Below are 22809 nucleotides of genomic sequence, written 5' to 3' on the forward strand. Positions count from 1 at the left end.
TGGTTACTTTGGCCCCAGTTTCTGTGTGTGTCATGGCCATGAACACAAGTGGTTCCCACAGGGCACAGTAAACAAACCCATGCGTCAGCTCTGGACCCTGTCTACTGTTATAAATAAAGTTTCATTGGCATGCAGCCCACCCGCTCACTTACACATTGATTACGGCTAGGTTTGGGCTGCAATGACCAAGCTGAGCCATTGTGACAAAGATCATCTGTCCACAGAGCCAAAGTCATTTTCTCTCTGGTCCTCTACAGAAAACATCTGGGGCCGCTGTCCTGGACCAGCAGTGTGTGTGTGTGGGGGGGGGGGGGTCCAGGACCAGTGTCTCCCTGTGACTGGACAGCTGTGCTGAGCTGTCTCATTCAGCACGGCTCGGAAAGCCTAGCTTTGTCACTCCAGGGGCAGGAACAGGACCACCATGGGGCCGCTCCTGTCCACGGAGCATTCAAACCAGCCCCGAGCCTGTCCAGAGCAGACCCAGCCTTCACGGACCTAGCACTGTGGCAGACCCCAGCCAGGAGCCCGGCCCGCCTCTGTGCTCAGCACTAGGCCCGGCCCAGACTCGGTCCTTCTCTGCCTTCCCGCCGTGTTAACAAACCCACAGGTCTGTGTCAGCACCCTTCTCTGAAAACCACCCCATCACCCCGCCTGCGGCTGGGGCCCGCCTTGGCCCTCACCCTCTTAGCGTCATGTTTGCCTGCCCCGCTCCCTCTCACTTCTGTGTGCAGGGCACTTCGCACACAGCGGGTGCTTCCTGAATGCCCGGGATGGCGGGAAAGAAGTGCGTTTCTGCACACGGTGCTGCACAGGACGCCCGAGGGCGGGGGAGGCGGGGCAGGATGGGGGGGGGACAGGAGGCGGATCCCGCGGGTCCTGGGAAGCTTAGAGGCCCGAGGGCGGGGGAGGCGGGGCAGGATGAGGGGGGGGTGACAGGAGGCGGATCCTGCGGGTCCTGGGACGCTTGCTGGGGACGCCTGAGGGGGGGGGAGGCTGGGCAGGATGGGGGGGGGACAGGAGGCAGATCCCTCGGGTCCTGGGACTCTTGCTGGGGACGCCTGAGGGGGGGGGAGGCTGGGCAGGATGGGGGGGGGGACAGGAGGCAGATCCCTCGGGTCCTGGGAAGCTTAGAGGCCCGAGGGCGGGGGAGGCGGGGCAGGATGAGTGGGGGCAGGATGGGGGGGGAGACAGGAGGCGGATCCCGCGGGTCCTGGGACGCTTGCTGGGGACGCCCGAGGGGGGGAGGCGGGGCAGGATGAGCGGGGGCGGGGGGGGGGGGACAGGAGGCGGATCCCGCGGGTCCTGGGACGCTTGCTGGGGACGCCCGAGGGGGGGGAGGCGGGGCAGGATGAGCGGGGGTGGGGGGGGGACAGGAGGCGGATCCCGCGGGTCCTGGGACGCTTGCTGGGGAGAGCCGCGCTGGCAGCCGGGCCCCGCCCCCCGCTGGGAGCGGCAATCAGCCAGAACCCCTGTTCTCAGGGGAGGCCGCGCACGCACGCAGACTTGTTTCCTGAAATTGCCTCTGCGCCATCCCTGCTCCTGCAGGAGGGGAGCTGAGCTGATGAGCAGGTGGAGGCCCCGGGAAGCTGGCTCGGCGGGGTCAGGCGTCAGGACCCCAGAGCCAGGGTCCGGGCTCTCAGCAGAGGCTCACGGGGGCCGGCCAGGCTCCTTGAACACCCCGTACGGTGAGGGTGGGCAGCCCCGGGCCTCAGCCTCCCTCTGCCCCACAGACAGGGGAAGCGGGAGCCAGAGGGGTGACCCGCTGGGCCTCCGGGAGGGCTCGGCCTCGGAGCCACCCTTGGCAGCAGGCTTTGCTGCGGGTGAGTGGCCGAGAGCACCTGCCCCCCCCCCCTGCGGAGGGCGGGGCGGCGCTGGGTCCCTCCGCACGGTGCAGGCCCTGGGCGGCCTTCTCTTCTGTCCCCTAGCTAGGAAAAGTCACGAGGCACTTCCCGTCCCCCCCCACGCCCGCGTGGAGAAGTGAGTTCTCGCGCTGTGCCATTCGTAAGGCCGGAAAGCCGGCTCGCTGCGGCGGAGAAAGCGGCAAAGGAAAAACAAAAGTGGGACCCAGTGTGGCGGCTGGGGGGGCAAAGCGGGGAGGAAGGGGTGATCGGAGCGGAGAGAAGCACGTGGGGGCCTCCGAGGGCACACAGCCTCGGCGCCCCGTCCCTGTTGCTACAGCCTCGGGCTGCAGACGAGTGTGAGCCTGGGGGGGGACTGCTCACCCCCTTCCGGATGGGGGGGACGCCGGCGAGCCCCTGGTCCTGCAGCCCTGAGCCGGCCGGGCTGACGGTGCGGTGCCACGTGTCCTGGAGGAAGCGTGAGGTCCGTGAACTGGGAAGACGCGAGCCCAAGTCAGTCAGAGCTGGGGGGGCGGGGCCCTTTCTGTGCTGAAGGCTCCAGGGGCGTGGGGGTGGCTGCCCCCCGCACCGCCTCCCCCCGGCCTCTTCCGGCGGGGGACTGCGCTCAGCCGTGTGTCCGTCATAATCCGATTTGCTGAGCGGCCCACGCGCTCATTGCCCGATGTCCCCAGGGCAGCAGGGTGGCCGGCTTTGCCAGTGGTTGGTAATTAAGCCTCGGGAGGAACAGGACATTTGCTAAATGGCCCACACAATTGCAAGGCGAGACAGCCGTGGAAACCGTGGGGCGGGAGCTTCAGCCGCGAGAACAGCGCGGGGCTGGGCACCGGGGCTCGCGGCAGGGGCGACGCGTGTACTCTGCGCGGTGTGGCCGAGTCCTGCCGGCAGCCCAGCCGCCACCCTCCCGGCCTCGCCTCCTCGGCCCCGGCTCAGGGCAGGCAGCCCAGCCGCCACCCTCCCGGCCTCGCCTCCTCGGCCCCGGCTCAGGGCAGGCAGCCCAGCCACCACCCTCCCGGCCTCGCCTCCTCGGCCCCGGCTCAGGGCTTTGCACAAGCCCTGGACATCCACGGCCACGCCCGCGGGCCCCCCCCCCCCCGCCTCCCTGGCGGGGGCGTCGGCTTCCGTCCGGAGCACGGGCTAAGCCAGGCTCCAGGCCTGCCGCGCGGGGCGAGCGCGACCCATGCCTAATCCTTTACAGTCAAATTAGTGCCCAGGTTTTAGAAAATGCACACGAAGGGCTTCTTAGCAAATCTTTATTGATCTGGCCCACGCTCTGGAGGCCAGCACACAGCAGCAGACCCTCGCACGACCGAGGCTGCTAGGCAAGGGACACTTTCCAGCCTCACCAGAGGTAGAGCCGGGCCGTGAACCCGCCGCAGCCAGCACAGTGTGGGCTGTGATTCCCTGAGCTGAGGAACGGAGTGAGTGGGGGCCAGCAGTGGGCTCCTTCCTGCCACGCCCCTGCCAGGCCCGGCGGGGAGGGGAGAGTGAGGAGGGCGGGGGTGCCGGGCCCTGGCAGAACCACAGTCCCAGCGCGTGGCTCTGAACCGCCACCGACCTGTGCCCGGCTGTCAAAGCCCCACCCACCGGCTGCAGCTTCACAGACTGGAACGTTCACATGGGCATTTGGACCGATAGATATCGAAAGCACGGCAGACAGCCCTCGACCCAGAGGGCTTCGGTCCAGCTGCGACGCTGGAAAGACCGGAAGCTCCACCAGAGCCGCTCCGTCGGTAACGACCCCCTCCCAGCGGACAGAGGCTCTGACCACGGGCGGGCCCCGCACCTGCTCCTCCGCATGGAGGGAGGGCACCCCTCCCCGTGGGGGCCCGGGGTGGGTGTGAGGAGAGCTTGGCTTGGAGCAGGTGGAGCCATCCAGGGCTTTCAGGAAGGAGGCTCTAATCCGACCTGGCCTCTGAGCTGAGCCGGTGGTCCCCCAGCGGCGGGACTGGTGCCAGCCTGCAGCACAGCGGGCACAGACGGGCCGTGGCCCTGACAGGGCTCATGTTCTGTGGCCTCCATGGCTCCAGTCATCAGGAGGGAGAGGAAGGCCGGGCTGCAGCCGGGTGGAAGGGTGGAGCAGACAGGGGTCACCGCTGCTTGTCTGCCTCGCCGCTTGTCTGCCTCGCCTCAGAGGACAGGGCTGGGCGGGTCCTGAAAAGTCCCTGTCCCGTCAGACACAGAAGTCGCCAGCTAGACTCCCGCCCACGGCCCAGGGCTCAGCTGGTCAGCAGCCCCTAGGCAGCTCTGGGTGCTGTCCATGGTGCTGACTCCCTGGGCTCTCTGGGGCTCTGAAGCCTCTTGACTGTGACCCCAAAACCTGTAGTCCAGTTTCTCCCAGAAATCCCAAGACAGATGAGGTCAGGGACCAGGTGGAAGATGAAAGAGTGACTGAGGGGAGTGGGCAGAGACTGCTAAGCAGGGTCAGCCTAAGCGAGGCCCACGGACACACAGCCTGTGCATCAGATGCTACCCAGAGACACGCCCCAGGAAGTGAGGGGTGTCCCCCCCCAACTCAGGAGGACGCTGCCCTGGGCTGGCTCATGGTCTGGGCTCGGAGGTGCCTCCGCGTTCGCTCGCCTGCTTGTAGATGGTTGCACCGTGCATGGGCCACTGCTCAGGCTCTGGGCTTGCAGTCTGGGTTCACAAATGGCCCTGTTTCTCCCCTTGGCGCTGTGTCAGGAGAAAGCAAAAAAGAAAAAGTGAAACTGTCTGTTTGCTGACGACATGATGTTATTATAGAAAGCGCTCAAGACTCCACTGAAAAGCCATTAGAACTAATGAACAAATTAAGTATGGCTACGGGATACAGAGAAGCAAAAAATGCCACATTTCATATGCTACATCATAACAAAAATTGATTGTGTGTCCACCCACTAACAATAACTATCTAGAAAAGAAACCAAGAAAACAACTCTATTTATGATAGCAACAAGAAATTAAATGCTCAGGAATAAAAGGAGATACAAAGAGAAAGCCCCAGGGCAATCCCTACCAAAATCCAGTCGTGGTTTTCATAGAAGCAGGAAGATGATCCTGAGGGACCCCAAATATGCAGATCTGCAGAGTATTCGTGCTAGGGACCTTGTGCGGGCACGTGCCCTTCCTCTGAGCCACATCATCAGCCTTAGGGGTCTTTTCCAAAGCACACTGAGACTTGATGAGAGTTGCTTTATGTTCTTACGCATCTTTTTAGTGTGCTGCTTGCTGGAACCCCACGTCAACAAGCAAGCTAGGTGTGGAGGCTCACGGCTGGAGTGCTAGCTCCTCCTCCACAGGAAGACTGTAGGTGGGCAGATCACTGCCCTAGGCTGTCCCTGGGAAAAATGCAAGACTCTCTCCAAACAGCAGCTTACGCAAAAACGGGTGTGGCTCAAGTGGTAGAGCAGCTGCGTAGCCAGTACAAGGCCTTGAGTTCAAACCCCGGTACCACCAGAAGAAAGTCGCATTGCTTAACTTTACCATTGATCTTATCAAAAGTCTTTGAAAGACATACGTTTTCCAAAATTCTAATTTTCACTTGAAAACTTGCATGTTACTAGTCGTTGGTCTGTCTCTTTTGAGACAGGAGCATGTAGTCCAGGCTAACTCAGGGGCCCAAGGCCCTTCCTGTGTCTGCCCTTGTATGCTAAGTGAGAAGCACAGACCCGGGAAGATGAGTGCTACTCGACCTCACTTGTGGGGGTCTCGTGAAAACAGAGAACAGTGGCCACCGGGGTAGGGGGTGGGCCACGGGCAAAGCTGGTTAGACAACGGGAACTTTCCATCCTGCAAGCCGAGCGGGCTCTGGATATTGAGCTCACGTTTCTAAAAACACCGTTCTGTGCACATTTGCTACAAGAGTGGATCTTAGATGCTCTAACCCCAAACAAAAGGGCCATGAGAAGTGAGGGCTATGTTAACACACAGAGAGAGAGACACACATGCACACACACGTACGTGCGCACACGTATACACATGCCACAACTTCCCACTGCCAGTGTAGAGGTGTGACCTGTGAGCCCCCGACGGCCTGGGCCCCGTCCTCCTCGGGCCTCTCCTGGTGCCATCGAAGCGTCCCCGAGGATCTGAGTGCTGCCCGTTGGTGGTGCTCCTTGTCTCTGGGGAGCAGCAGCGCTCCGCACGCCCTGGCCCAGCTGCTTCTGCCCGATCCGCGCACCTAGCTGATCTGGCCAGGGGCTGCGGGCCAGGGCCTTTTCCCCGTGAGGGACAGGAAGGCTCCTGGGGGCCCTGGAGGCCTGGGCCCGGCCCCCACCCTGCCCCCCGCTGGCCCCGGCTGGCCCCCACAGGCTCCCGTTGCCTGAGCTCAGTGAGGTGTGTGGTATTTGAAATGTTTTGACATTTGGAATCTGTGCTGGGAATGTTTGCTGTCTCGCTTCTCCCCGGCTGCCGTGACTCACAGGCGTCCGTGTGTCTCCTGGGACCAGACCCAGCACCCAGGAACAGGCGGAGGACCTCCCACTTGCCAGAAGGAGGATTTAAAACAAAATAAGCAATGGAGGCACAGGTTCCGGACCTCCACTCTGGGGGAAAAGACCCTCCTCCACCCACGGGGCCGCAGGTCCCACAGGGAGTGGCTGGGCTGCCGGGGCTCGGCCCTCTGGGCTCTCCACCCATCCGTGCAGATGGGACTTGAAGGTGAACTCAGGTCTCCTCAAAGTCCTCCTGAGTGGGGGCTGGAGCGGCCTGAGGCTGGGAGCCGGGGGGGGGGGGGGGGTGCATGCCTGCGGGCCTTCAGGGGTGCCCGGGCCGCACCCAGAAGAGCTCAGGAAGCAAAGCTAATCATGTTCTGGGGAGCCCTGGCATTTCCGGATGGCCGCCTGGGGTCTCGGAGGCCATGATCGTTGTCCAGGAGTTGCTGGTGGTCCTCACTGCAGTGCACGGGGCAACCCCCCCCCAGCCCCAGCGGCCACGCCCGCCCACGCTTCCCGCTGGGGCAGGGCCACCCACGGGGTTGGTGCCTATTGTGAGCAGGAACGGCAGCTCGGCAGCTGGGGGAGCTGGCAGAGTGCCGCCCCGCCTGGGTGCCCGTCCACCTTGCTAAGCTGGTGCCTGGATGGCCAAGCCAACCCTCATGGCTGCAAAAGAGCTGGGCTCCAGCTCAGATGGCCCAGGTTCAAATCCAGACCCCAGGGGCTGGGGGGTCGCCCAAGTGACAGAACACCTGCTTAGCCATTGTGCCACCAAAAGATAAAAACTCCGGGTCCAGCCACGCTGCTTCCCCCAGCTGCAGAGTGGATGTGGACGCAGGAGGTGTGGGGGGGCAGGCTCTGAGGAGAGGCAGCTGGGAGGGGAGCAGGTCATGTGACCTCCAGGGACTTGAACTCTCCTCCTGCAGGGGCGCCACCGCTTCCACCTCCGTGGAGTGGCCTTGGACTTGGGGCCCTAGACATGCCATGTCTGCCCCTGAGAACTCGGCCCAGAGCTTCAGGGCCACCAGGACCCCTGGAGTCTGTGCAACTCTGGGAGCAGGTGGGAGCTTGCCAAAGTAGCCGCGGGCCCCCCTCTTCTGAGGGCGGGCAGGTGGGGCGCCAGGGGGCCGCCCGGCCCGCAGCACTGAGGCCCGAGGGCGGCCGGTCGGTGGGTGCGTGGGCCCCGCGCCTCCCTCTGACGGCCGCCTTGCCCCCTGCAGGCGAACACCTTCATGTCCTTCGTGTTCCCCATGGTGGTCATCTCCGTCCTCAACACCGTCATCGCCAACAAGCTGACGGCCATGGTGCGCCAGGCGGCGGAGCAGGGCCGGGCGGGCGCCGCGGGGGCCCAGAGCGCCACCTTCGGCATGAGCGTGGAGCCCGGCAGGATCCAGGCCCTGCGGCACGGCGTGCAGGTCTTACGTACGTACCCCCGGGGGTGGAGGTCAGCCGGGGCGGCCGGGGCCGCGGGGCCGGCGCTGGGGCGGGCCGCCGGCTCTCCCGGCCCGGCCAGGCTCCCCTCTGATGCCCGCCCCCCGGCCCCTCAGCCACCCCGTCGCTGGGCGCGGTGCTGGGCGCCAGCTCGACCCGGGCCTCCTGCTTGAGACCCGGGGCGAGCGGAGGGGGCAGCCCCGGCGTGGACGGCCAGCCCGGCGCCGGCGTGGTCACGGGCACGCACAGGGGCGGAGACAGGGAAGCCGCGCCTCTGGACGGGCAGCTGGGGAGGGCTCTGAGCGGGGGCGTCCACTCTTCAGGACCACCGAGTCAGGCGGGCGGCAGGCCGTGCAAAGTCCCCGCGGCCAGAGGTCAGAGAAAACGGGCAGCCCGGTCCAGAGGCCCCTCCCGACTGTGCAGGGACCTGGGGAGCGTGCCGGGTCCCGAGCGAACTCCTTCAGATACTCCCATACCGCTGGGCGCTGGGGACGCTCTGCTTCAAGGGACCCTCCAGAACCTGGGGGATGGTTTAAATTAGGGCTTAAGAATACACAGCATAAAGTGCACCATCTCCAGATCTCTTCTGCTGCCCCTGCTGAAACTCTGCCGTCTACACACTAACTCTACGGCCCCCAGGCCCGCCCCACTGCTCTGCTCTGCTCTTGTCCTTGAATATGACGCTTGCAGGGACCCAGGATTTGTCGGGGTTGGTGGGGGGGGGAAGTGGGGTATGTGTGTGCACTTTCAGCGCCAGTCCTGGGGCTTGAACTGAGGACCTGGGCACCGTCCCTGAGCTTTTGTGCTCAAGGCTAGCGCTCTGCCACTTGAGCCGCAGGGCCACTTCCAGTTCTCTGGTGGTAAATTGGAGGTAAGAGTCCCGCGGACTTCCCCACCTAGGCTGACTTCAAACCGTGATTGTCAGAGCTCAGCCTCCTGAGTAGCGAGGATTGCAGGCGTGGGCCACTGGCGGGCAACTTTAGATTCTTTGTGTCTTGCGTTAGCATCGATGAGCTGCACAAGGTGGTCGCTCTGACCTCCACAGTGCATGCGATGCTCCCCGATCGGATTCGTGCCTCCTTCCATTCCCTCACTCCCCCTCCCCGTCCCGAGCCAAGCCCAGCCCGCTCCATCCTTGCGTTTCACACATTCTCGCCATCCCTGCCTCCCTCCCTCTTTCTCCCTGCCCTCCTCTCTCCCGCCAGTATCCCATCCTAGACCGCGCCTGTCTTGCGTTCCTGACATTCGCTGTCAGGTGACATTGCACAGGCTTTAGTCAGAGGGACCCCTTGGCTCTCCCTTCCCCACCCCACCACCCCCGCTCAACAGCTTCATTCACAGATGTCATGTATTTCCGCATTGTCCACCCCTAGCACTCTCTTCCCCTTCCCCTCACCCCATCAAATGCTCCCTTATCACAGACATGATGCACGTACGCACACGTGTGTGTATACGCACACGTGTGTGTATACGCACACGGCCTGTACATGTTTATCCTTTAGGTCTCGCAGCCACCTATGAGAGGATGTCTATGACCTCTGCCCTCTGAACCTGAGCTAGTGTATTAGCGTGACGTCCAGCCCCCCCCCCCTTCTCTGGGAACTGCAGAATTGCACTCTTCCTTACGGATGAATAGAACTCCATTGTGCGCAGTGACCCCCTTTCCTTTTCTCTTGCCAGTTGGAGGGCTCCTGGCCGCTTTCCAGAGCGTGACTCTTGTGAACAGGGCCACAACCCACATGGACAGGCAGGGGCTCTTCTCCATGCAGACTCGCGTTCCTTCCCCACGTGTTGGGTCCATCCTGGGGTGCTCCTGCTTTCAGTTTTTCGGAGGCACTTCCACGCTGATTCGCACCCTGCTCGCATGGTTTGCATCCCCTCCAGCAGGGCACGAGGACCCCTGCTCTCCAGTACTTACCATCTGTGCTGATGGCGGCCTTGCTGACTGCAGTAGGATGGCATCTCAGGGTTGTTTTGATTTGTGTTTCCTTTATGGACAGGACATGGAGTGCTTCTTCGTGTGTTTCTTCATGTGTTTCTTCATTTGTACTTCTTCAAGAATGGTCTGTTTAATTCACTCACCCACTTGCTGATTGGATTGTTGGTTCTCTGGGAGTTTAGTTTTTTGTGCTCCCTGTATATTCTGGTTATGAATCCCTTGCCGGATGTGTTGCTGGCAAAGATTTTTCTCTCCTTCTATAGATTGCCTCTTCAATCCAGTGGCTATTTTCTTGACTGTGCAGAAGCTTCTTAGCTTGATGCAATCCCATTTGTCAATCCTTGCTCTTCTTTTCGGAGTCATTAGAGTCCTAGTCAGGAAGTTCCTGCCTGTGCCAATATGTTCGAGTGTTTTCTCTATTCTTTCTTGTAGTGATTTCTAAGTTTCAGGCCTTGCATTAAGATCCGTGATGCTGGGTGAGAAGCAGAGGGGTAGTTTCAACCTCCTGCGTGTGGAGATCCACTTTTTCCAGCACCATTTATTGAAACTATCTTATCAAAAAATCCTTTGTCAGTTGGACTCTGGTGGCTGACACCTGTAATCCCCGCTACTCAGGAGGCTGAGAGCTGAGGATCATGGTTTGAAGCCAGCCCAGGCAGGAAAGTCTGTGAGACTCTTATATCCAATCAACCACCAGAAAATCAGAAGTGGAGCTGTGGTTCAAAGTGGTAGAGCACCAGCCTTGAGCAAAAGAGCTCAGGGACAGTGCCCAGGCCCAGAGTTCAAGCCCCAGGACCGCCAAAGAGAAAAAGAAATCGTTACCAAACCCAGTGTTGTGAATGAAGCTCTTGCATTGTTTCTACCCTGTGGACCCTCTCTGGTCATCTGAGTTTTAGGATGGGTGTTTTTATTTCTGCAACAAACATCATTGCCACAAATAGACATTGATTGGGGTTATATTGACTGCATGGACCGCTCTATCCATACGGATGGACAAATTTGTGGACAGCTTTGTGCAGTAATATCTTAATGGCATTTCTTCCAGTCCATGACGTCAGGGCCTCCGCCTGAGGCTCTCTGTCTGTCTGTCTGTCTGTCTCTCTCTCTCTCTCTCTCAGGAGCCGTGGTCATCGCCTTTGTGGTCTGCTGGCTCCCCTACCACGTGCGACGCCTCATGTTCTGTTACGTCTCCGATGAGCAGTGGACCCCGTGAGTACTGGGATCCCAGGGGGCCCCGTGCAGGCCAGTGGGGAGGGGTGCCCGGGGGCCCCGTGCAGGCCAGTGGGGAGGGGTGCTAAGCCCCTGTAGCAGCCTCCCTCCCCCCCCCCCCCACCGTGGGTGAGGTCCACGGGACAAAGAAGACAGGCCCAGCCTTTGCAGGAGCAGGTATGCCCGGACAGGAATACGACAGAAGCGGCGGAACCTGGGGCTTGTTGCCAGTGCCCCCTGGAGAACCCCTCCCCCCCGGGCCGGGTGCTGTGGCCCCGAGCACCCCGCGGCTGAGCTCTGAGCCCCTCTCGCCCTCCCTCAGCTTCCTCTACGACTTCTACCATTACTTCTACATGCTGACCAACGCACTCTTCTACGTCAGCTCCACCATCAACCCCATCCTCTATAACCTCGTCTCCGCCAACTTCCGCCAGATCTTCCTGTCCACGCTGACCTGCCTCTGCCCCGCGTGGCGGCGCAGGAGGAAGAGGCCGGCGTTCTCCAGGAAGCCCAACAGTGTGTCCAGCAACCACGCCTTCTCCAGCAGCGCCACCCGCGAGACACTGTACTAGGCCCAGGGCCGGCCGCTGGGCCTCTCCCCGAAGCGGGGCAGCGGCCCCAGCCCCCCACGCCAGCCACCTGTGGTCAGGCAGTGGCCTCTGGCCCTGCAAACCAGACCCCGGCCTCTCATCCCAGAGGCCCTGTCTTTCCCATCTCCCTCCTTCCCATCTCCTCTCCTCTTCCTCCCTCACCACCCCCTCTTCAAAAGCCAGAGCAGAGATGGCTCCTCTCGCTGATCAAAAGCTAATTGGGCAAAGGCAGCTTCCTTTGTTCTCAGACTAATGGACTTTAGAGGGAAAGGAGCCAGGGTGGAGGGGGGCAGGGCCCCGGGGGAGGCTGATGGACTCGCAGACCCCCCCAGGCAGCTGATGGAATCACAGATCCCCCCAGGCAGCTGATGGACTCGCAGACACCCCAGGCAGGGCCCCGGGGCAGCTGATGGAATCACAGACCCCCCCAGGCAGGCCCCGGGGCAGCTGATGGACTCGCAGACCCCCCAGGCAGGGCCCCGGGGCAGCTGATGGAGTCACAGACTCCCCCCCCCCAGGCAGGGCCCTGGGTGTCCTGTCCACCAGTGTCTAAGGAGCAGGCCCTGGGCAGGGGGCACAGGCTGTACCCCTCACTCCGCCTCTGGTCCAGCCCAGTGTTCTGTCTAGACCCAGCAGCAGCGGGCTTTGAGGCTCTGGGCCTCACATGCAGACCTTCCATGGCAAGCAGCCCTCCCACCCCCCCACCCCCGCTTCATTCCCGGAGCCCAGGGCTGAGGGTGAAGAAGCCCATCTTCCTGCCTCACCCCGGGCAGTCACAGTCCACAGAGGGGACCAGGCTTCCACATTCCCTCAAAGAGGGGGGACTGGCATTGCCCAGGGGAGCAATCCTCATCTGTCTCCTGCCTGTCCTCGTGGAGTCAAGCCTGGCGAGGGAGCTCCGTCCCTCTCCTGCCTCTCCTCGTGAAATCAAGCCTGGGGAGGACCTACGGGGTGCTATTTGTTGGCATTTGGACCTTGGCCTCACGGGTGGTACAGAGGCTGCAGACCTGGGGTGCCCGGTCTGTCCCCCGGGCCAAGGCCACACGGGGCCCTCCTGGGTCTCCTTCACAAGCTGTGTGGGCTGTGGCCTGAGAGGGCCTCCAGGGTGAGGACCTGGGCCAGGCCCGACACTGCCAGGACTCCTGTTGCAGGTGGAGGAGGGACTGAGCACCCTGACCCCCAGCTGGCCAGCAGCCCTAGGCTGACATGTATGCGCATTTGTCACCAGCCAGCAGTGGCCTGGCCCAGACTGCAGGCACCTACAAGAGCAGACACCCTCGGGCCTGGGGAGCCGCCTCCGTGCAGGGCAGAGAGCGGGCACCCTGGGCCTCCGTGCAGGGCAGAGAGCGGGCACCCTGGGCCTCCGTGCAGGACAGCATGCCAGGCCCCTTGCCAAGAAGGCTTCCTTGGCCAGGGAGGAGACCTGACCTGGACCAAGCAGCAAGAGCAGCAGCAGGACTGGTATGTTTCACTCTCCCACTTTCCCAGGAGGGAAATCGGGATGGACAGCCGGTCTGCAGGGCCGAACACCCTTGGGTCACAGGAGGCCTAGCCCTGGCCCAGGACCCGCACTGCCTGCTCCAGACTCCGGAAGCATGGCCAGCCAGACTGGCTACTGGGTGAGCCGCCATGCTAGTGAGCCCCACACAACGCCTCTGCTGGCAAACCTGACTTTCCTGGCCACCAAAGGCAGGGTTTGGACATGCCAGGCCCACTCACTGACCTCAAGGAAAAGTGACCGGCCTGAAGTGAGCTTCTCCACCCAGGGCTCCCCACAAGCCTGCTCTGCAGGGGAGCCCCGTCCAGTCCTGGGGTCTGCTCTGCAGGGGAGCCCCGTCCAGTCCTGGGGTCTGCTCTGCAGGGGAGCCCCGTCCAGTCCTGGGGTCTGCTCTGCAGGGGAGCCCCGTCCAGTCCTGGGGTCTGCTCTGCAGGGGAGCCCCGTCCAGTCCTGGGGTCTGCTCTGCAGGGGAGCCCCGTCCAGTCCTGGGGTCTGCTCTGCAGGGGAGCCCCGTCCAGTCCTGGGGTCTGCTCTGCAGGGGAGCCCCGTCCAGTCCTGGGGTCTGCTCTGCAGGGGAGCCCCGTCCAGTCCTGGGGTCTGCTCTGCAGGGGAGCCCCGTCCAGTCCTGGGGTCTGCTCTGCAGGGGAGCCCCGTCCAGTCCTGGGGTCTGCTCTGCAGGGGAGCCCTGTCCAGTCCTGGGGTCTGCTCTGCAGGGGAGCCCCGTCCAGTCCTGTCCAGTCCTGGGGTCTGCTCTGCAGGGGAGCCCCGTCCAGTCCTGTCCAGTCCTGGGGTCTGCTCTGTAGGGGAGTCCTGTCCAGTACTGGGGTCTGCTCTGTAGGGGAGCCCCATCCAGTCCCGTCCAGTCCTGGGGTCTGCTCTGCAGGGGAGCCCCGTCCAGTCCCGTCCAGTCCTGGGGTCTGCTCTGCAGGGGAGCCCCGTCCAGTCCTGGGGTCTGCTCTGCAGGGGAGCCCCGTCCAGTCCCGTCCAGTCCTGGGGTCTGCTCTGCAGGGGAGCCCCGTCCAGTCCTGTCCAGTCCTGGGGTCTGCTCTGTAGGGGAGCCCCGTCCAGTCCTGCAGGCCTGGGGTCTGCTCTGCAAGCAGGCTCAGAAGGCCCGATTTCTGAATAAGGTCTTGGACTTGGGGCTGATGGTATCGCCCCACACCCTGCTGTGAGGTTCCCAGAGTGTGGGGCACACCACAATTTCTCTGGGCCTCAGTTTCCCCGCCTAAGCGTGGTGGCCTGGGGCTGTGGCTCAAGTGGTAGAGTGCTTCCCACCATGCGCAAAGCCCGGAGTTCATCCACAGCACCACTGCCACAAAGAGGACCAGTCGAGGAGGTCGCCATCTCGAGGAAAGAGCAGGGCTGCCCCGCCTCTCCTCTGACCGTAACCCCCCCTCCACCCCGCCCTCCCCGGGGCCCCAGCCTGTGACCCACAGCACAGACCCGGAGACGGGCGGGGCCGACGCCGCCAAGGCCGCACGAGGCCCGAGGTCCACTGCTCCGTCTCCTCTCACTCCCGCGCACCCCTTGATGTCGGTGGAGATGCACAGCCCCGCGGGGAAGGACACAGCGGACACTGACTCTGCGTTCTCTGACCTCTTGTCACCGAGGAACTGAGTCTGCGGCTGCCACGAGCACAGCCAGCCATTGAGTGTAGAGCCCCAGGAGCCCAGGGGCGACAGGCAAACCCAAATCATCCTCCAGATGCCTCCCTGTAACAGAACGACCCTCCCCACACCCCTCAATAAAGGAGATGATAAACCCCAGCTCGGACCCCTGATTGTCAAGGGCCTGTGTGCATCCATCCGCTCACGCCTTCACTATGCATTTTAACTAAGGAATCCTTCCTTCTACACGGCCAATGGGAATGGGTGTTTGTGCAACCACTGTGGAAAGCAATATGGAGGGTCCTCAAGAAAGCTAGAAATAGAAGTACACTCCGATCCAGCGGCTCCATGCTTGAGCTGAGAGGGGGCAACGGCAGGCAGCCCCTCCCCACCACACAGCTCCTCGGAGCTCCACCCTGGTTCTGAGACCCGGGGGGGGGGGGGGCGGGCACCATCTCCATCCACATTGCTAGGCAACGGGGTAAGGAGAGGATCGCATATGCAAGTCTATGCGTTCCAAACGTGCACTTAAAGGAAGAAGCAGCCAGAGCTCCTGCGTGGCCCGCTCCCCTCTCCCCTCCTCCCCGCCTCCCCTGCGTGGTCCGCTCCCCTCTCCCCTCCTCCCCGCCTCCCCTGCGTGGTCCCCTCCCCTCTCCCCACATCCCCAGCGGCTCCGCACAATGACGAGCTGAATTCCGGTTTTTATCAGAACTCCATGGAAACCATGTCCGGGCTGAATTTACCGAAGGAATGACGCCAAGCGGAGAGACTGGGGCGAGGGCGAGCTGGAGATGGCGTCCGAGGAGGACGAGAGGCAGGCAGAGGCGAGGGAAGGCCGTCGGGCCTGCCCCACGCGGCGAGAGGGAGGGCCTGCCCCGCAGTGCGCCTTCCCCCCACACACACACGCGCGCGTGCGCGTTTGCATGTACATGCAGGCGTGTGCACACACTCCCTGCTGCACACTTACACGCGCGCACACACTGGCACAGCACATGAAATGAGGGCCCACACGCTTCACACGTGAACACAAGGGCACGCACGCCTGGAGCACAGGTATGAGACCACCCACTCACGCCTCACCATGCACACGTGTGCACGCCTCCGCCACACCCCACCTAAATGCACACGTGGGCACACTTGGGCCACGCCCCTCCTCACGAAGCACACCTATGCACGCCCGTACCACACCCCGCCTCACCGCGCGCACAGGTGCACACGCGCCCCGCCCCTCCTCCTCACCCTCAGGGCCTCGTTCCCTCGTCTCCGTCTGAGACGCGTCTGTCCTCGCCCCGGGAGTCCACGGATGAGATGTGGGGCAGAACCGCCGGGAGCCACCAAGTCCCTGGCCAGACCCCAAAGCAAGGGTTTCCCGAGAGCCTGGAGCAGGCCCAGACTCAGCTGTCCCCAACCCAGGACCGGCACCTGTCTGCTGAGGGCAAACAGCAGCGGAGCCGAGTCTGTGGGTCCTGGCTGAGGAGGCCAAGGGACCCCCAAAGGGCCACCCAGGCTCCAGAGCCGCCCTGAGCCCTTGCCAGAGAAAGACCCCGCTCCCTCCTTCCCTGAGACCAATCACGGGCGCCCCACCTGAACGGCCCCCGCTCCTGCCCGCTCCCCTCCCGACCCCCTGCCCACCCCACCCGCTTCCTGGAGTCACTTCCTAAGTGAATAAGTGGCAAACTCTCCAACCCTGGTGGCCAGGTCTGTTGCCTGGGAAACAAGACAAAAACACCCCACACCCCCCCAGGCCGGGCAGCGAGCAGACAGGGCCTGGAAGCGGCGCAGACGAAGGTCCAGCCCGGGTTCTGGTGTGGAGACCGGAGGGAGAAAAGCAGGAGGGAGGGAAGAAGGACGAGGAGAGAAGGAGGGAGAGGGAAGGAGCGGGAAGGAGCCGGGAAGGAGAGGAAAGCAGAGGCCCCTGGGCAGTGGCCTCTGTAGTAAGGCCTGGGAAGGGGTAGGGAGGCAGCAGGAATGTTCTAGGCCTCTCCCGGGGCTCCTCTGCCTCCCCCTGCGGGAGGGGGGGGCTCCTTTGCCAGGCAGCCTCACAGCTGCAGGGGGCCCTGTTCCTCTCACAAATGTTGTACAGTTGGGGACACTGAGGCCCAGAAAAGAGGAGTGGCTGCCCTAGGGTTCCAGAGGACTCTAGGGCTCCGGTGCAGGGCTGGGACTAAAGCCAGGCCCTTCCTTGCACCCGTGCAGGAGCCGGGGTCTGAGGGCCCCCGAGTCCCCAGGCCTGGGGGACTCCCGGGAGTCTCCTTCCCGCACCGCGAGCCCACAGCTGCCGCCCGGCACCCGCAGAGTCCTGCCACGCAGGGACGCGGTCCACGCACCCCGGCCCCGCGGGGAAGGGCCCCGCGCCGCCCGCCCCTCTCGGGGAGGAGCAGACGGAAGTCAAGGAGGCCTTGGGGCCACGAGCAAAGGAAGGGGTTCCTGTGCGCAGCTCTCAGGGCTGGGAGTCAGGCCGGTCCCTCCGCAGGGCAGCCTCCGGCTACAGCTCGGCCCGTGGAGACGACAGGGAACGGCACCCTGCACCCCAGGAAGCTGGCAGAGAGGGAGGGGCCGGCTCCTCTCCCCCAAGCACCCCCAGAAAACCAGCCCCGCCACGCCTTGCTTCTGGGGAGCTTCTGTCCCCCGGGGGCCGTGAGCAGGGACTGCAGGGAGGCCCCAGCTCCGAGCCTCCGTCCCCGCAGCCCGGAGCCCGGTGCCGGGCGTTGTCCGGGCGCAGGTGCCCTCCCCCTGCCGCCCCAGCGGCTGTGACTGCTGCCCACCGCGCCTGCAGCCCCCGCGGCCCCAGAGACAGGGCTGGGCCGGCGGCGCCTCCCGGGCCTCCCCTCTGGGTCGCCCACAGCCAGCTTCCCGGGCTCCGGTGGCCTTTGCCGCCCTCCATAGCGCCTGTGAACCCAGTAGCCCTGCATCGTGGGGCTATAATTAATCATTGACAGCCCGTGCGTTAGGACGAGGCCGGTCCCGTGCATTTGGGGGACCACCCTGGGGCTGACCGGGGCTCTCAGCCATCCTGGAGGCTCACAGGCTGAGGATGGAACTGCAGAGGAGCGGGGACTGACGAGCATTAGTATTGGGGTCCATTATCTCGCCGTTCTTCTGATGAAAGGCTTTGTGATCGGACAAAGTACGAGGAGCACTGAGTGCCGGGCATGGGCACCACGGCCTGGCGGAACTCCACCAAAGGCCAGGACGCGCCAGGCAGCCCGGGGCCCCTTGGTCGTGCCATCTGTGGGGCCCCTGCCTGGCCCCAGCCTCGCTGAGTGTCCTCGGCCTCGGGGAGCACTGGACGGCTTCCCACCAAACCTGCGCCCGAGACACACCCAGAGAAACAGGAACATGTTGACTTAATAATGTGGCTAATTAGCCAAACTACATCCAAGTTCCTGTAACTTCAGTGTAGAATCAGTATCCAAAAGCACTACATTTTCTTCTGCTAAATCTTTGAAATCTGGCATGTCTTTTATGCTCAGCACCTCTCAATTTAGACACTAAATTTGCATTGGAAATACTTATCTGTATTTAGATTTTGTAAACTGCACAATTCAGAAAATAAATTCACGTATGTTGTTCCAAACACGGTAGTTACTGAATTTTCCTTGTAACTACATGGAGTATCAAGTTTTGTTGTGGTTGTGTTTTTTCAAATCTAAATCATTTCAAATAAAAGTTGTTCCTTGGTTGCACAACCCACACTTCAAGCGCCCAGCAGCCGCACAGGGCAGGTAAACTGATGGAAAATGGGGAGTCAAGGCCCTGGGGCACAGGTGCAGTCTCCCTCCTTCTGCAGCGTCTCCGATGTAGGACAGCCAGGGCCTGCTGCCCCTCCCTGCCAGGGAGTCCCCGCGGGTGTTCGTGGAGACCATCACACACCCGGGAGTCCCCGCGGGTGGGGGTGGAGACCATCACACACCTGGGAGTCCCCGCGGGTGTGCGTGGAGACCATCACACACCTGGGAGTCCCCGCGGGTGGGGGTGGAGACCATCACACACCTGGGAGTCCCCGCGGGTGTGGAGACCATCACACACCTGGGAGTCCCCGCGGGTGGGGGTGGAGACCATCACACACCTGGGAGTCCCCGCGGGTGTGCGTGGAGACCATCACACACCTGGGAGTCCCCGCGGGTGTGGAGACCATCACACACCTGGGAGTCCCCGCGGGTGGGGGTGGAGACCATCACACACCTGGGAGTCCCCGCGGGTGGGGGTGGAGACCATCACACACCTGGGAGTCCCCGCGGGTGTGGAGACCATCACACACCTGGGAGTCCCCGCGGGTGGGGGTGGAGACCATCACACACCTGGGAGTCCCCCCGGGTGTGCGTGGAGACCATCACACACCTGGGAGTCCCCGCGGGTGGGGGTGGAGACCATCACACACCTGGGAGTCCCCGCGGGTGTGCGTGGAGACCATCACACACCTGGGAGTCCCCGCGGGTGTGGAGACCATCACACACCTGGGAGTCCCCGCGGGTGGGGGTGGAGACCATCACACACCTGGGAGTCCCCGCGGGTGTGGAGACCATCACACACCTGGGAGTCCCCGCGGGTGGGGGTGGAGACCATCACACACCTGGGAGTCCCCGCGGGTGTGGAGACCATCACACACCTGGGAGTCCCCGCGGGTGGGGGTGGAGACCATCACACACCTGGGAGTCCCCGCGGGTGTGGAGACCATCACACACCTGGGAGTCCCCGCGGGTGGGGGTGGAGACCATCACACACCTGGGAGTCCCCGCGGGTGTGCAGAGACCATCACACACCCGGGAGTCCCCGCGGGTGTGCAGAGACCATCACACACAGGACCACAAGATGAGCCTAGCTTCAAAGTCACCCCGACTGGTCCCAGCCAGCCCAGGGCTGGTCCCTCAGGTGCCCAAGGGTGGGAGCCAGAGCTCCTGGCCCATCCCCTCCCTCTTCCCGTCAGGTGAGGTCCAGGGGGAGAGGTCAGGCGGGGGAGGCTCCCGTCTCAAGGTCTTGAGGTGCACAGCCAAGTCACGGCTCCCAGCAGCCACAGGGTCCCCGGAGTCTTCAAGCCCGAGGTGGGACCCTCAAACCCCAGAGAAGCCGCCAGGGCAGCAGACAGCAGTACTGGCTGTGTGTGTCCACGTCAACCAGTTCTCTTGAGTCCAAATTGCCATTAATTCACCGCTTCCTCGCCCAACAGTCCGGCTCCTCCACAGCCTGCTCCTGCATCAGCATTAGAGCTACGTTTCCAGCGGAGCAGTCACCCCACCTCCGCCCCCAGCCAGCCACAGCGCAGTCACCCCACCCCTGACCCCAGGCAGGTGCAGAACCAATATCCTACCTCTGCCCCAGGTCACAGACATCAAACGGATAGTGTGGACCACAGTCTAACTGGCAGTGTGACCCAGAAGACCCCAGCCTGACTGAGTGGTGACATGGACCCCACCCTGCTAGGAGTGACTCGGGTGCACCCACAGACCCCAGTACTTGATTACAGTCCCCAGGGGCCTTTGCACCTGTTCCCACAGTGCACTCTGCCAGGCATGTGTGTTTACCACTCAGCCGCCCCGGGCTGGCTGTGCCTGGCCGCTGAGTCCAGGCCCTCACGCTTCTCGTCCCATCTACGGGCCCCGGGGTCCTGGCCCTGCCTTGATGCTCCTCAGCCCCTCCCTGCGCCCCTTGAGCGGCGTCCCCCGGCTAGGGCCGTGTCCCCCGGGCTCGCTGACTCCCGCCTGGACGGAGCTGCAGTACACACACACGCCAGGCCGAAGGAGCGCGGGGCCTGGGCCCTCCGGGCAGGCCAGGAAAAATGGCCGGTGTTCCCGCGCACCTGCGGCAGGCACCCGACAAACACCCAGGTGCCCCGTGCTAGCCGGCTCCTCGGTGCTGAACGGAGGGGTGGCCCATCTGGATAAGCGCAGAGCAGAAAGAGAGACAACATCGTCATTCCTCAGGGCCCAAAGGAAACCCAGCTCCTCCCTTCAGCTTCTACTTGGAACGCGTAATCGGGCTGTACTGACACGGGCGTCAGTCTTTCCCGAAGCTCAGGACGACGTAGCCGCACACCCGCCAGTTCTCCCGGCAGGACCCGGAGCCGTCCATCTCCCTGAAATGTCAAGAGCAGGAAGCGGTGCTCTGACTGCGCAGACCCCGCGCCGGAGCCGCGGCTGCCCCCGACGCCCTTCCGTCAGAGACGAGGCCGATGATTTCCCCCCGGGAAAAGTTGATTAGCCCGCACAGATGGCCACAATCCCCAGGCGGGTTTTGGATGCAGGGCCTGTGACAAATGGCGCTGTCAGGCCCTCCTGCGCGAGGCCTGGCGCGGTCGGTCCTGCGGGCGGCGCGGGGCGGCTGCGGCCGGGTGCCCACTGGGCGCTCTCTCTGGCTCTGCCGACTCTCGGCAGGGCGCCCCCTTGGGCTGCACCCGCAGACAAACCCTTTCCTCCCCCCCCCCCCCCCGCCTCCACGGGGAGGCTTCTGGCTTTGGCGGGAGCTCCGGGCTGTAGTTACAGTTGTCCGACATGCACACGTCACCCCAATTCCACAGGAACTAGGAGCCCCCGGGGGCCCTGGTCACTGTGTCCCTCCTGACAAGCCTTCCAGATTGTTCTTGACTTTGCCCAATGCCCACAGACGAAGCACCTGCCCCGCTGCTCAGAGGGCAGGGTGTGGACCCCAACACGCCCACGCTTGTCAAAGGGGCCACAGGCCCCGGCACTACCCACCTGCCCTGCCCGCCCCTGGCCCAGTGACTGGACCCCCTGCCCGCCTGCCCCGGCGGCCAAACAAGCCTGCACTCGCTTCCCCACCCAGCCAGAAAGCCAGCCGTGCGCTTCCGTTATGGAGAGATCACCAGACGCCGCCAGCCACCGGCCAGCTCCAGGCCGAGCCCAGGGGCCTTCAAAGAAGCGCCCGGTGGCGACCCTGGGACTCTCCAGTCACTGCTCACCAGGACGCCCAAATAGCGCGGAGCCTCTCTGCCAGCCTTGCTTCCAAGCCCCAGCTTTCCCTTAACTTAATATGTGTGTGTGTAGAATTTTAAATATGCATCGTTTACTAAAGCTGACGTGGGGGTGGGGTGGGCCCTCTGGGGGGTGGGGGTAGGGGTGGGGTGGTGGGCCCTCCCCTCCCCTCCCCGCCGGGCCTCTCCTCTTGCCCGAGGGCGCGGGTTCTGGGGTCCACCCCACCACGGGCCCCCTGTCTTTCTCTGTCTGGAGCCAGTGGTGGGCGGGGACTCAGCCTCCGGCTCAGCTCAGCTTCTCACTCCCCGCCGCTGTTCCACCATTTGTCAAACCTCAGTTTCTGATTTTTCGCTCTTCGTTGGAGCTAAACGAACGTCTCGAGGGTTTGTCTGCTGGGGCTGGCTTTGAACTGTGGCCCTCAGAGCTCAGCTTCCGGAGTGCGTGGGATCGTGGGCACCAGGGTCCGGCCTCCGCTCACCCGCAGGCCCTGGCTGAGGTCTGAGTCGTCGCGGTGGGCCGCGTGGTGCGGGGGCCGGGAGGCGTGGGGCTGTAGCCTGGGTGGGAACCCGAGCACAAGCCGCCCTCTTCCACCATGGGGCACAGGAGGCTTTGGGGCTGCGGTGAGGGCTCCCGGGGCTCCGCCTGGAAGTGGGGGCACCGCCAGCTCCGGCAGCTGCAGCACAGAAGCAGGCCTGCGGCTGTGCCCGGGAGCACGGTGTGGGAGCACGCGCCCCCGTGGCTTCCGTGGCTGTGGGAGCACGCGCCCCCGTGGCTTCCGTGGCTGTGGGAGCATGTGCCCCCGTGGCTTCCGTGGCCCCATGTCTCCTGTGGCTGTGGGAGCATGTGCCCCCGTGGCTTCCGTGGCCCCATGTCCTCCTGTGGCTGTGGGAGCACGCGCCCCCGTGGCTTCCGTGGCTGTGGGAGCATGTGCCCCCGTGGCTTCCATGGCCCCATGTCTCCTGTGGCTGTGGGAGCATGTGCCCCCCGTGGCTTCCGTGGCCCCATGTCTCCTGTGGCTGTGGGAGCACGCGCCCCCGTGGCTTCCGTGGCCCCGTGTCTTCTGTGGCTGTGGGAGCACGTGCCCCGTGGCTTCCGTGGCCCCATGTCTCCTGTGGCTGTGGGAGCACGCGCCCCCGTGGCTTCCGTGGCCCCCATGTCCTCCTGTGGCTGTGGGAGCACGCGCCCCCGTGGCTTCCGTGGCTGTGGGAGCACGTGCCTCGTGGCTTCCGTGGCTGTGGGAGCACGTGCCCCGTGGCTTCCGTGGCCCCCGTGGCTTCCGTGGCTGTGGGAGCACGCGCCCCGTGGCTTCCGTGGCTGTGGGAGCATGTGCCCCCGTGG

The 22809-nt window shown here is 63.7% G+C and overlaps 1 protein-coding gene across 1 annotated transcript in view; it reads left to right on the top strand.

Annotated features, from left to right (window-relative positions):
* Positions 1 to 11462, top strand: part of Ntsr1 (neurotensin receptor 1) — a 34778-nt gene extending 23316 nt beyond the window's left edge. Inside the window, exons 2-4 of the mRNA XM_048347516.1 lie at positions 7489 to 7690; positions 10757 to 10847; positions 11170 to 11462. Coding sequence (XP_048203473.1) covers positions 7489 to 7690; positions 10757 to 10847; positions 11170 to 11419 — 543 coding nt within the window. The 3' untranslated portion in view covers positions 11420 to 11462. The remainder of the gene's footprint in view (positions 1 to 7488; positions 7691 to 10756; positions 10848 to 11169) is intronic.
* Positions 11463 to 22809: the final 11347 nt, after the last annotated feature.

This window comes from Perognathus longimembris, chromosome 6 (genome assembly GCF_023159225.1).
Source record: "Perognathus longimembris pacificus isolate PPM17 chromosome 6, ASM2315922v1, whole genome shotgun sequence".
Classification (NCBI taxonomy): domain Eukaryota; kingdom Metazoa; phylum Chordata; class Mammalia; order Rodentia; family Heteromyidae; genus Perognathus; species Perognathus longimembris.